This window comes from Harpia harpyja, chromosome 3 (assembly GCF_026419915.1).
Source record: "Harpia harpyja isolate bHarHar1 chromosome 3, bHarHar1 primary haplotype, whole genome shotgun sequence".
NCBI classification, from domain to species: Eukaryota; Metazoa; Chordata; class Aves; order Accipitriformes; family Accipitridae; genus Harpia; species Harpia harpyja.
The window spans coordinates 9508481-9521654 of NC_068942.1; the positions used below are offsets into that span (position 1 = coordinate 9508481).

The following is a 13174-nucleotide window of genomic DNA, read 5'->3' on the forward strand; positions in this document are numbered from 1 at the left end:
GAGTCAGGTAAGGGTTTGTGTTTAACTTATTTTCTTGCTATTAGGGATACAAAGTTCCAGAAGGAAGGATGATCTGCCTGTACAGTTGAAGGACATGAAAACATTCTTCTTGTAGGCTAATTATATGAGGTCACCTTTGCCTACAGAAGGAGCTAACTATGCAGTGCATGAACTAATTCTGCCCAGGAAAAAGCAGGTAAAATGTATTAGAATGCTAAAAATATGTGGATTGAAAAAGAGAAGGAGCTGGTCCCTTGGGACCAGTGAAAGAAACAAACAAACAAAAGCCATTATGTGAACTAAAAGGGTATTTTACATTTTTGAAACAATTTATGGGAAAGCCAAGGTTAGATGCTCTTTGTCAAATCAAAATGATTATTTGGAATGGTTTTGAAATTAGAAGTTGTATCCTGCTGTGGCTGGTTGTTAAGACATTGATTCAGTAGCAACCAAAAGCAGTCACTATAGTTTGATCATGTAGACGATAAAAAAGGTATAACTGTCTACGAAGGTGAATATATTGTAGACCAGATCCATGTAAGGAGTGGATTTGCTGAATTAGCAAATTTTTTTTTTTTTAGTTCATAGAAAACAAAAATCTTGAGATATGTCTCAGGCTTCCCCTGGGAAGGTAAGTACAATGGGCAAGCTGCTGCATGGAGTTGAATCGTGGACAGGTTAAACCGTGATAGTGAGTCAATGAATGTATGAGGAAGGATTTAGTCATAGACAGCTGGTAGTTTTTTACATCAGTAGCTCCAGCAGATCATCAGGTGTGACAGAGTGGATGTTCACTTAAAAACTGCTATGACTATGGCTAGTGTTTTGTCTCAATACTTCAAGTAGCAAATTGTGAGACCTGACCTCAAGAACCGTAACAGACAATGCAATGAAGTGTTTCAGTCAATAGGCAACACCAGCTAAGGCAACATAAAGGTCACTTTAATAGCAAACGCTTGAGTATTGGTGTTTACCAAGGAAATAGGAACTCAAACATACCAAAGCATAACCATACATAAGCTGGTCAATCTTACTTCCAGTCTGGACATTGAAGTTTCTACAAAATAAGCCTCACAAAATACATAAGTGAAACATTTTTCAGAAAGTTTTTAGCAACACCAATCTATCCTCACTTGGTTGTCTACAACTCTGGTATTATTAAAGCCAATGAAAGAAAAAGCAAACATGAAGAAAGGAAGTCAGTTTACTCAGAAAGTTAATTAAAATACCTTGTAAAATTACAAAAAAGAAGCTAGTGGAATTGAATAGCTTCCTCAGACAACACATGTTCGTGTGTTGTTATCGTTTCTATAACATAGCTGAAAATTGATGTATTTTCTTCTTCCAGAACTTCACATATGTCCATCCAGTATAAACACAAAAGGATGCTGAAACTCAAAACCAGCCTACATTTCATCATTAATATCCCAGATGAATTTGATGGGCAGGGTCTTCATTTTCTCTTTAAGAACTTTGTCAAACCTTTCACTCTGTGCCACTGTCATGATGTTTTTCCAGTCTCCAACAGTGCCTGAGGGAAGAGGCAGCAAAGGGAGGTGAGAAGCAGAACATGCACCTCTCTGAAGCCTGCTGCAAACAGTGAATGCGAGTCTTGGGAAGCACCTGGCTTCCTCAGCATCTCCCCATTGCTGGCCTGCCAAGCGAGGCTCTGTGCGTTCCTTTGAGGACATGCTTCCAAATCTAGGTGCTGTGAATAAAACACAGCGTAGACCTGTAATCCTGACTCCTCATAGAATTTACTCAACTCATTTGTTTTGCTGTTTTACTGATTCCTTTGAGATCAAAGAGGAAATTATTAAAAGCAACACCTCTCATTTTTCTCTCAGTGTACCACTCTCTTTAATCCCTGGAGGTCTCCTCCTACACTGAGCATTAGGACATCTTAGCAATGCCCAGGAGCCCAGGGATGCCATGTATGGACTTGGAGGGTAGTTAGTCAAGATGGTCTGTGCTCACACAATTAAGGTGACTTGTGCCTTGAAAAGTAAGAAATAGTAAAAAAAAAAAAAGTATTATCTTACCCCTGGCTTGGTACAACCCTTAAATCCTTTCCTATATCTGATGGGCCTGTTACAACTGATGTTACAATCAGTAAAAATTACCTTTTCATTATCCTTAGGAAAATAGGTAAAATCACTGATGCCACAGCAATAAAACTCCTCCTCTTATAAATTTAATTTGCCACTAACCTGAACTCTCCCTCTGAAAAATGGGGCATTCCAGCTGAGACCAGAAATCCTAGGTTCATCTCACACCAAGAAGTGTGGGATTAAACAGTTGTTGCATCAGACTGCTTCCACTTTACCTTTTCGTAGAAAACTGCCCTTGTCTTTCGCTACCATGTCATCTGGCAGGTTCTCATAGTTTGCCCTGGGATCTTTTCTCATGTTCTCAAATGCAGCTTGTCTCACAACACTGTCCACGTCCTCTTCGCTCAGCTTCTTGCCTAGGAAGTTGCAGATCTTCAGCACAGCGCTTCTGAGATCCTGCAATAATGTTACTTTGAAGAGTCTTGATGATGCAAAGAACTAAATGCATACAGTAGTGGAATACAGGATAATAAAGGACATACGTACATTTGTGTGCAAAACTGACCATTTTTATGTAAGCATGGTCTCACTTGCATCAGTTGAATACTGGAGAGCAGTGATGCTGTAGGTCACTGCAGCAGCGTGCCCTTGGAGATGGGGAATTCTGTGTTCTGCTCCCCATGCTGCAAACCCAGTCTGCACCTCGTGCTAGGTGCCCTGTCAAAGTCACCCCTGGAATCGCACCTGTCACTGTGAAGGCACTCAACCCGCGGGGGTTTTGTCGGTCTTGTCCTAGCAAGGGACTCGACCTGAGCAACCCCAGGCTCCAGTCCGAGGGACCAGTGCAGTGGCACGTGCCGTGGGCTGCGCTGCTGTGGCTAGGGCGCTCCAGGGCTTGCCCACAAGGAGAAGGGCAGCCACCTTGGAGAAAGAAGAAGTCGCACAAAGGCATGGGCAGCCACCAAGCAGGAAACTTCTGGTCAGCAATTTGAGAGCTCCTCAAGTACTTTAAAGCCTGCCTCTTAAGCACTTCTTTCCTTTAGTGGAACTGTCCTTAGGAGCACAACATTCCTGTTGAAGATAACTTGCGAAAGTCTTGTTCTGTACTGTTTCAGAAAGGGGTTTTTGGGGGTGGCAGTGAAGATGACTTCTGTCATACTGGAAAGTATTTTACCTAGTAATTGTCTAGCAATTTATAAGACCTTGAACCGACGCAACGAATGACTTCATCCTCTCAGAAGTCTCAATTTGAATCTAATCCACAATGGATTAAGCACGTTCCAGTATGAAGTGTAATTATAAAGAGCTGTCTGAAAATGTACTCAATATAGGAAGAGAATATCTTGAATACAGTGATACTAACTGACCTCACCTTTTTCATTTCTTCATAGGTAAGGAAGAGTATATTGAAATCCTCTGCATGACTGTACCAGCCTGCAACGTGATCCAGCCACGAACTGGCAAGTACTTAACAAGGGAAATTATTCAAAAAAATAAAGAGAAATACTATTAAAAGCTAGCAGTAAAACAGTAAAATCATTAGCCATTTAGGTCTTTAAAAGGTTTTTTTAAAATAATATTTTTTGATAATTTGAGGGACGCATGCTCACAGTCTTTGTGACAATTCTCTGAGCTAATGTGACAAACCCCCTTTTGTTTCTAGTAATCTGAACTAATACTGGCAGAAGCAAAAAACTTCTCTGTTTTTGCTGCACAGTGTCTATTCTTACGGTTTCAGCTCCACTAACCAAGTGCAGAAAGAGATTTTCAGTCATAATGGTTATATTCTGAATCATCATCCAATTCAGATAAAATAAGCAGCTTGCATGTTGTTGGGGAGCAACAAAGCCATGACTATGCTACTCCCTTTGGACTCACTTTCATCAGAAAAATGATGTCAAGCTCAGACAGCCACTGCAGCTTTGGATTCAGGTTACAGCATAGCTGAAGATTCTCTAATTTATATTTATTGTTATAATTAATCTCCATTCAATCTGCGGTCATGCAACAGGATTTGGGCTCCTTAGTAAAAAAGATATCCTACCTTTGCCAGCTAAAAATCTCTCCATAAAAACGTTAAAATCTGGTACTTCCTCTAGTGTGGTGATGTATTTGGAGAAGTGGTAGTAAGAAACCATAACATCCTTAGGGTTCCTGGTGACATAAATAATCTGCAAAACAATAAGAAGACTAGTCTCAGAGATATTAAAGGACTCCATTACCCTGACCATCAGTGCATTTTTCCATACAGGTCCCGCTAAAAATGCATGAAGACTGTTTGAAGGTGACAATCATTAGGTAAATTCTGGATAACATAGTGCTGTCAATTTGTTTATAGGTGGTGGTATTTCTGTACTTGCAGTTGTTCAGTGCCTGCAGCTAACTCTCTTCACGGGATCAGTGTTACAGGCTTCAGTGATACTGTTCACTTGTGCAAGGCAGCCAGGACTAGAAAATCACTATGTTGATTCAGCTTCACATTTCTGTGTACAGTCATGATGAAACGAAGAATTTCTTGTAAATACAAGTTTTGGTAGTGTTGACAGCATCAGTGCTCTGCGATGCTGGCCTGTGGTGCTGGTGCCAGAGGCAGCACACAGGCAGATTTTGAATGACATGTAAGAGGGAGCCCTGGCATCTTAAGAGAAGGAGCTGTTACGGGCAAGGGTTATTTTGGCCCCTGCTGACTCCTGACAACACGAGAGCTGCTGCCTCAGGCACAGACCAGGCACCACCAGTGAGGTGGGGAGCCTTCTGCTACTCGACTAGCAGCATGTGCCAGCTTCTACTAAGTTTCTGCTCCTTAACACTTAGTGTCTAATTAGGGAGAGAAAATAGAGCCTGGCATGTCGCCCTTATGAGGTTACAAATATTTGCAGGGAGAGACAGAAGAATCATGCTCTCGGACTGCCTTTCTAACTGAGTAAAATGACTACTTTTGATTCCTGCTTAATTGAAAATTTATCTGATTATCTTTAGTAAAATCAAACCCATTATTTCCATGGTATATAAAATAAGGGTTCCTAAATGCATTGCAGGAAAACCCAATAAACACCTAGGTCAAAAGCTCTGACCTGAAATCACAGAAAAAGTTATTCTATGGTTTGATACAAAATACGAACAACCTGAGTGACATATTCAAGCAGAGGTGGAAAAGTTCCCCCCCCCCCAAGCAATATTTTTCTGAAGTCACAACAATTTCTGTATTTTCTGACATGCGTGCTCTCTGTGATTTTGGGGCAATTTTCTCATTCTTTGTCGGGCATCATTTGGATTTCAGATCTTCTGCATGTGAGCTTTCTCTTCTGAACTTCACTGGTACTGTGAAGAAAATGGTGAGCACATTGCAGTTTCCCATTACACCTGTATCTCTGAAGAAGGTACCAGCAGCACTAAGAGCTTGCCTCTAAGGAGGCATTTTCGATGGGAGACAGGCCCTGAGCTATGGCACAGTTCATGATGGAGAGTCCTATTCAGAAACTCACAGCACTGAGGAGCAAGAAAAGGCAGTTCTCAAATTCCCTCTCAACATACTATAGTCCCGTCCTACTCATATTTTCAGTGGGAGACTTTTTTTCACACTTCACTGAATTGGACATTTTCACAAGAGGAAAATCAGTGCTGGTCTTTGACCCTGGCAGATCCTCCTGAGATGCACCACCCCTCTCTCTAACAGTGTTGGGGACAAGAAATTTGGCAAAAGGAAACAGGTGAAAGGGGCTTTAGAATGTCCCTTGCCTCCCCACATATACGAAGCAGGTTATATTTATGCTGAGACACGGGGAACTGAACGAGGAAAAAGGTAGGATTTGGACCAATTCACTGAGGCAAATTGGCATGATTGGTTTTAAGGAAATTGTAAAAATAACATCACTTACACATGCTCTTTTGTTTCGCAGGTCTCTTGGAACTAAGTAGTAAGGCAGGTGGGTGGCAAAAATACGAGGCAAAGGAAGAGCTGCATAATCCGTATTTTCTGTCCTGTATTCCAGCCATGGGATTCTGTCCATGGTCGCCACATTTTCTGTTCCATTACGGTGGCCTTCATGAATTATTAAGCTCAAAATGTTCTGAGTCCACACAGTTCCTAAGAAGGAAATCTTTTTATTTGAACGTTGCTTGATTTTTTTTTTAATTAAAGATAGTATATTGTCATAAACAGAGACCCTGCACAGCTATAATGAGTTTCACTTTGTGAATACAAATACAACTTCACATACTGAAGAAAGCAAACATTGTCTTGGTGACTGCTGAGTGCAGAAGAAAGCATATTGTTGTTTCATCCTTGCAGAAAAGCCATGGCCAGTAACTAAACCTTCAGTTCCTTCACCCCGTATACTCAACTTCCACACAAATTATGTCTGTCCTCACCCTCTTGTGGCAACATGAATTGCTGCATTTCTGTGGGCCATGCACCTAAAAAGATCTCATACTGAGTGGATCTGGAAGAGCCCTTTGCTTCCAGAACTCCTGCAAAGTGTTGTGAGATGTCATGAAACAAACAGCTGATAACACCATGCTTGTAAAGCACAAGCAAATGCTTGTGGCAACAGGCTCTCTAAAGTTCCTTGCGGAAGGTCTGACACCTGGGACACAGCTGCTGGCAAGGATGACCTAAAGAGGCAGAACCCTGAAGGTGGCTGACTGCTGTGCCAGTATGTGTTCATGTGCCAGCTGGTAATGGTGGGAGGCAAATCCTGAATGATTAGTCCGCTTGGGCAATGAGCAGAACGGTTTAGCTCCAGGTCCTCTGGCCTTCTCAGCATTTTACTAGTGCTGGTTCCTTTCCCCTTTTATACCATAGACCAGTAAAGGTGGACACATGAGAGAATTCAAATCAATGCAGAAAAGCATTGAATTATTGCTGCAGGTTACCCTGAACAAGCACAGAGAAAGGAAGGTATCTGAAACTGAAGCCTAGTTGTTAAGACCTCACCCGGGAAGGAAGCTCTTGGTCCTGGAAATTAGACAGTGTGCATGTTGTAGACTTAAAGTCACTGGGCAAGAAAAAGAAATAGCCCTAGGATTCAGAGGAACAATACCCAGTGATTTCACAGCTGTGTTGACCGTCTTGCTCTGCTCAGCATAACCAACCTTGACAATTTTTCTGCACAGTGGTAGAGATTCAACAGAAGGATTGGGGGGTACCTTAGATTGATAACTGGTGAGGAAGAATGAGGATGGTGGGACAGGATAGAGGAAAAGGTGTGAATGACAGAAAGATGACATTCTGTGCAATTCATAACTCAAAATCATCTTCCAACTCCTTCCCGTCCCAGGGTAGCCTATCACTTTGCAACATGAAACTCCTACTTCCAAAGATGTGCTCACCTCACTGCCATAGCATCTTTACCCCTTAAATACTGCCTTCTCATCCTCCCTTTCTGCGTTACTTGGACAGCTCACACCAGTGCTGCCTGATGATGAGACAGCATCACCTGGGCTCCCTGTCCCCTCACTCTGTCACCCACAACCCCTCTACGGGCTTCTCGTATCACATCTACCTTCACCACAACCACACCTGGTGCTCCCTGCCACTCCTTCTGGGCTTTGCTCAAGAATGTCTTTCTGCCTCAGGTATTTTGCTGAATACCTGAGGGAATAGTGAACTCCAGCAAGATGTTCAGTGATCCTAGGAAAAGGACGTATGCTAACAAAACACCAGTTATGTTATCCAAAGGCTGCATCTTGGAGGCTGCTGAAGAAAACCAAAGGATAGATAGGATCTGCCAGGATAGTGGCAGAGGTTCCCAAGAGCATGAACAGAAGAGCATAGCAGAGGCCTTGAAACTACAAGCACAGATTGGTACCAGAGATGTCAAGGCTTCAGTCATAAATCACTGCTTAATGCATGATCAAGTCATTAATTACTAATCACTAAACAAATACAGTCTTGAAAAACAGGTAGACAGGTTTTAGAGCGTAAAGTGAGCCTGTATGGAAACATACAGGTCTAGGCATGTCAAGGCTTTAGATTCCATGTAAGATGCCAGTGAAGCCAGGTGGTTGCTCAGTTGCATTTTCTTCAGAAATAGGAATGCAGAATTCATCACACTGGTGTCCTGTATTGCTATGTAGGTAAATAGTACTTCTTTATCCTTGAAAGGAGGTATATATCATTGACTCACATTTGCTCTGATCTTCTGCTTGGTTGTAATTTGGATGCAGCAACCCCCAAACCATCTTCCACATGAGCCCACAAATCATTCCAGATATCCCACGATCACCTCCAACAGTCGTGCACCCAACCCTACCAAAACTATATATGTGTTTTGTGAGGCAAAGAAGGTCAGTTTGGTTTGTGTGGAGCTTGCTCTGAGTACACCTACAAGACTGAGTCCAAGAACAAGGTCGACCAATTCAGTTGGACATGAGCAGGAACCTTGTGTCTGGCTGTTCAGGCCATGGCTACACAGGGTTTGTACTTAATGCTACACTGCATATACTCAGAGATGATACAGGTCTAAAAGCAAACTAACAACCCGAGGTAATTCTGCAGTTAGATGGCTGAATAAAGGCAGACATTTTCCCCCTTTAGAAGCAATTCCATTCTTACCTGATTTTGGGTAAGTAGCTAAAAATATGTCACTATCTTTGATTTCAAAATCCTCCAGGGAAGCTACATACTCAAGTGAAGTATTTTTTACAGCAAAATAAAACCCTTTGTATTTGAATAGATATTCTTTTGATGGTTCCATTGTTAATCTGTTGTCCTTATAGGCAAATAACCTGCAGTAAGAAAATACAAAGTTATCTCCTTTTCTTTGCTTGTCATCTCACAGAAACAAACAAACAAGTAATTCCAACAAAGAATCCAATACTGGTAAATTTTATCAAAATGCATTTCAGCAAAATTCTGGAAACAATACACTGAAATTTAGCTTTCAGGTTTTCACAAGAACATCACTCAGGATACATTTCTAATAAAAAAAAAGAAAGGTGTACAGCAATACCCTTTACTCATATACAAGTGTATGCTACACGCACGTAAAAACTAATGTAACTGAAGGCAACCTATGTAAAAATCGTTTGTCAGGATTCCTCTAGAATCTGCGTGACTGTAGAGTTTTCTTTGGGATGTCAGTAGCTCTTGAACAGATCTAGCTTAACTACCAAGCTCTCTTTCTGAATTTTGTGACTGATACTGTGTTCAGAAAGTCTTAGTACAATTTCTGCCTCCTTCTACTTATTCTCTGTCTCATTACTAATGTTTTTGCCATAGGAAGCATAATTTCTGCAAACTAGGATGGGTAATCCTGAACACGTGTTATTTTCTTAAACACGGCTACTCGTTTTATGAGATTGTTATCTTGTGTCTCATTAACTCCATTGCCATATATTTGCCAGGAAAAGACATTAATCATTGTTGTGGTGACTAGGGAAGGGCAAACACTTGGGGAAGAGTAACAGAGAGACTGAAGAGAGAGACTGACACTTGTAGCTGAGCCAGCTACAAATGGAGCATCTAGGTTTGAAGGTTTTGGTCTGTGTCTGCTCTGCAGTCTTTGAGCCGAACGATACTTCCATGGATTTCAGTGAGCTTAACATGCCGGTCTCTCCCTCCCTGCTCTGTAGATGAACTATTTATCAATACCATTAGACAATGTACCAGCCTTGGCAGGAATGACATAAGCAAGTTCACTTCCAGACTTGGATATCACAAGCATTATCTTACGTGGGTTAAAATATATTTGGAAAGAGAGACTTTCCTATCTGGAATTTTGTCGGGGTTTCTGTCCCCTGCCTTCCCCTTGCAATGTGACCGTTCCCATGCCCTCTTGGACTGCTGCGTTCGCTATTGCTTCACTGTCAGGATATCACCGCTGGTCCACCGTCGGGGTATCACCCTTGCCCAGACTTGTCGAGTGAGCCGATCGCGCAAGACGTACCAGCCAAGCGATCCGAATTACCACGACAGGCACTCCTTGGAAACGAGGCCGCCGATCCCGCTTGTTATCACGAGCTTCTCTCCAGCTCGTGCTCTGCTTCCCCTTTGCCTTCCCGCTCTGTGAACCACCCTGGCCGGGCGCTTGCTGCCCGCCTGGCCCCGCACCGCACCAGCAGCGAGCGCTGCCCTCGGACCCCCGCCGCCAAGGACGTGCCCTCCCGCTCAGATGCCTCGGAAAGCACCTGGGGATCGCTGCCAGCTGGCAGGGCAGGGGAAGGGCCACAGTGGCCGCTGCCACGACCGGGGACGCCCGCTGCCCACCCTGCCCCGGGCAGACGGGGCCGGGTTACCTCCAGCGGCCGCAGGAGGACACACGGGCGTCCCTCAGGTGCCGCAAAGGCTGTGGCAGGCCCCAGTCTAAACCACTCCTTGGGCATGCAGTGCTACCAAGCTTTAAGACAAACATATGCCTTTGTTCTAGGAGGTTAACCAAATTTAGCTTCTATTAACACACGCGCTTGGTGTCATCAGACAACAAAAAAATCCTCTGCTCTGGGGGATGCGCAAGCTCAGTTCTACTGCCACAGACCTGCGGGCGAAGAAATGTGGCTGGATGTCTCCTCCCTGCGGGTACCGACCCCCGTGCTTGCGCTGTCCTCCCTCCACCCGTGCCGGCGGCGTGGGCCACGGCAGGGCAGCCAGGGGAGCGAGGGGAGCGAGGGGAGCGAGGGGAGACGCCGCTGCGTGTGGTGAGGGGCTGCCTGCCTCACCTCACGGCGACAGGCGCTGCCCGCATCAAAGCCTGTGAGGTGCTTCACTGCGTTTCACTGACTGAAACAACCCCCAACGAATCGCAGCTCTAAATGGAGAAAAAGCCACGTTTAGAAACCAAGGGATTGGTACGCTTTTAAATTCAAGTTGTGGTAATGAAGCTGGGGAAGTCTTAAGGATGCAAAGATATGAAGAACAAGTGAAAAATGTTGCTGGTACAGGAGAAAGAGCAAGGAATTTGTGGGAAACAAAAAGGGGACACATTCAATGCACAGTATACAGAAACCTTGATCTTGTTCTGTCAAAACCATGATTTTTTATATCAATTTGGGACAAAGGTTGTTGCACTGCTTGTTTCTTACCGATGTATGAATAAACCATGAAAAAATACACCATGGACAAAAAGCCTTGCCCTGTTTCCTGGAAAGCCTATTCATGATCTAGTGTATATGACAGGAGGAAAAAAAAAGAAACATTCAGGCGTGCTTATACCAGCCAGCTACGCATCTCAAAAACACATCTCAAAAATCTCTCCAAATGCAGACACAAAGGTATCTGCCAGTTAATCTCCTACATCCACAGTGACCGCACACTTTTACTCTGCTTAGTTAATTATCTCACAGCTACGACTCCAATTTCTTTGTTGAGTGATACAGAAAAGCCCATGTGATACTTTGGTTTCCACACCAGCACTGAGATAACCCTGCTCTGGGCAGCCGTCCTCCTCTCAAGCACAGACCAGCTCTAGCCCCTAGTTCTCTGCAACTCTTTCTGCCAGTACATGCCAAAATGGTCTACAAAAGAGGTCTATGTACAATTATTATTATTTTACTGAGAGGGTAATAGAGCATAATTTAACTCACAGATCTACTGTTCTAATAATTTCAGGCATACTTACCTCCTCTGCTCTCCGTTTGGTGCCACGGAGACTACTTCCCAGCTCAGTGAACGTGAGTAATTCTAGAGATCTGTGAGCCGTCACATTTCCTTTTTAACTGAGATGTGAACCTGTGGACACCGTGCTGGTTGGCTTGCTTTCAATATTTGCTTATCTTGAACGCAGACAGAGATTAGAGAACTAATAAAACTCAAGAAAAAGTGAAAGCAGTCCAGGCAGGTTTTTGAAATTATTTAAATGCTCATTTTGATTTCTGTTCCTTCTTTTTTTGTCAACAGCATTACTGAGGAAGATTGGAGAGGAGCAGAAGTAAGTAAAATCTTTTGCTTTTTGCTAGATTGGGGGGGGGTTTCCTCAGCTTTCATTGAACTTTTGCCCAAATTGTTTTTTATCTCCAAGCTAAGTGTGACAGTAGCCCCAAAGAATAGCCTGAATCCACTACTCCACCAAAGTGGTTGATCAGACTGGTCCAACCTGGTCTCAGAAATGAGCCTGGAATGAGCTACTTGGGTTAATCACATTTATGTGTTCATGTTAAATTTTTCTGTGAGGTATTTTATAAGTGAAATAAAATAATGTCTGAGACATTTCTCACTGAAACCTGCACTCCAAAAACATCACAAAGAAGAACATTTTGTTCCCCAGTTCTGTGTTGTGTTTTGTATAGGATTACTTTTTAACCTGGATCAATTGCCCAGGTAGTCCCCAAACTTGCACAACCGATCAGTCAGGTTGGTCAGCAAGTGAATGAGCCAGAAAGAGGAGTAGGGCTGAGGTTTTTTCCACCACAGAAGAAACCCTTACAGTGACAGATTAAACCTGTTCTGCTTTGTTTTCTGCTCCAATCAGGCACGTCCCTAGTATTTTGTAACTGCAATTTCTATTCAAAGTGCTTAATAATAATGAAAGACAACAACTATTGATCCCCACACTGGAGGCGCTTAACCAGATGTTCCAGCCCCTGGCACATCGCTCTGAAGAATCTAAAGAGTAACAGCTATGGTCCCACATCAGCTTCGTGAACTAGCTGGAAAACCAACAAGGTGTGGTTAGGGCAAGAAGCGATATTTTTCCAGTGAAAAGAAATAGTGTGTAAAGCCATTTGGCCTTTGGACAGATAGTGAGTGGGGAAAGCATATGAATCCTAAGAATATTATAAAACATCAGCATCCTAAAGTTAGGATTTGTCCCTGCTTGTCAGTAACACTGAATTACAACCCATCTGCAGTTAATTGAACATGTTTCATGTATATTATCTTTTTTCAGGATAAATAGTCCACTGCAATATTAATAATTAACTTTGGGATCCAAATACCTAACATATACTTATATTGTAGGTGCAGCTGCACAAAGTTCAGTGGGAGACTGGTAAAGGGAATGTATGGTTTATTGTGTAATTTAAACAAACCCAGTGTTCTTGGTGCTTTTAACATCTTATATCCTCCTCTGGTTGTTTCCTCTGGTATTTCGCACCAATACATTTCTGTACATACTAATCATAGTTCTTTCACAAGCATCTACAGTGACAGCAAACTGGTTGTCCTGGTTTCAGCTGGGATAGAGTTA

At 43.0% G+C, this 13174-nt stretch overlaps 1 protein-coding gene across 2 annotated transcripts; it reads right to left on the bottom strand.

Moving 5' to 3' along the window:
* Positions 1-921: 921 nt before the first annotated feature.
* LOC128139230 (amine sulfotransferase-like) lies at positions 922-11724 on the bottom strand. Of its 2 annotated transcripts, XM_052781338.1 has the most exons (8): positions 11609-11681; positions 10710-10798; positions 8608-8780; positions 5930-6138; positions 4096-4222; positions 3424-3518; positions 2327-2507; positions 922-1531 (listed from the first exon to the last, which is right to left on the bottom strand). In XM_052781338.1, the coding sequence occupies exons 2-8, from the start codon at positions 10733-10735 to the stop codon at positions 1407-1409; spliced, it is 936 nt and encodes a 311-aa protein (XP_052637298.1). In that variant the 5' UTR covers positions 10736-10798; positions 11609-11681; the 3' UTR covers positions 922-1406. The 2 variants fall into 2 exon arrangements, with proteins under 2 accessions (XP_052637298.1, XP_052637299.1); XM_052781339.1 differs by lacking the exon at positions 10710-10798 and having other exon boundaries at positions 11609-11724.
* Between the last annotated feature and the right edge of the window lie 1450 nt (positions 11725-13174).

Excerpts from the sequence above, each read along its gene's own strand:
- LOC128139230 (XM_052781338.1), bottom strand. The coding sequence starts at position 10,735 with ATGCGGGCAGCGCCTGTCGCCGTGAG. Across the intron at positions 6,139-8,607 it reads AGCTACTTACCCAAAATCAG|GAACTGTGTGGACTCAGAAC; the intron begins GTAAGAATGGAA and ends TTTCCTTCTTAG. Across the intron at positions 2,508-3,423 it reads CCTATGAAGAAATGAAAAAG|GATCTCAGAAGCGCTGTGCT; the intron begins GTGAGGTCAGTT and ends ACATTATTGCAG.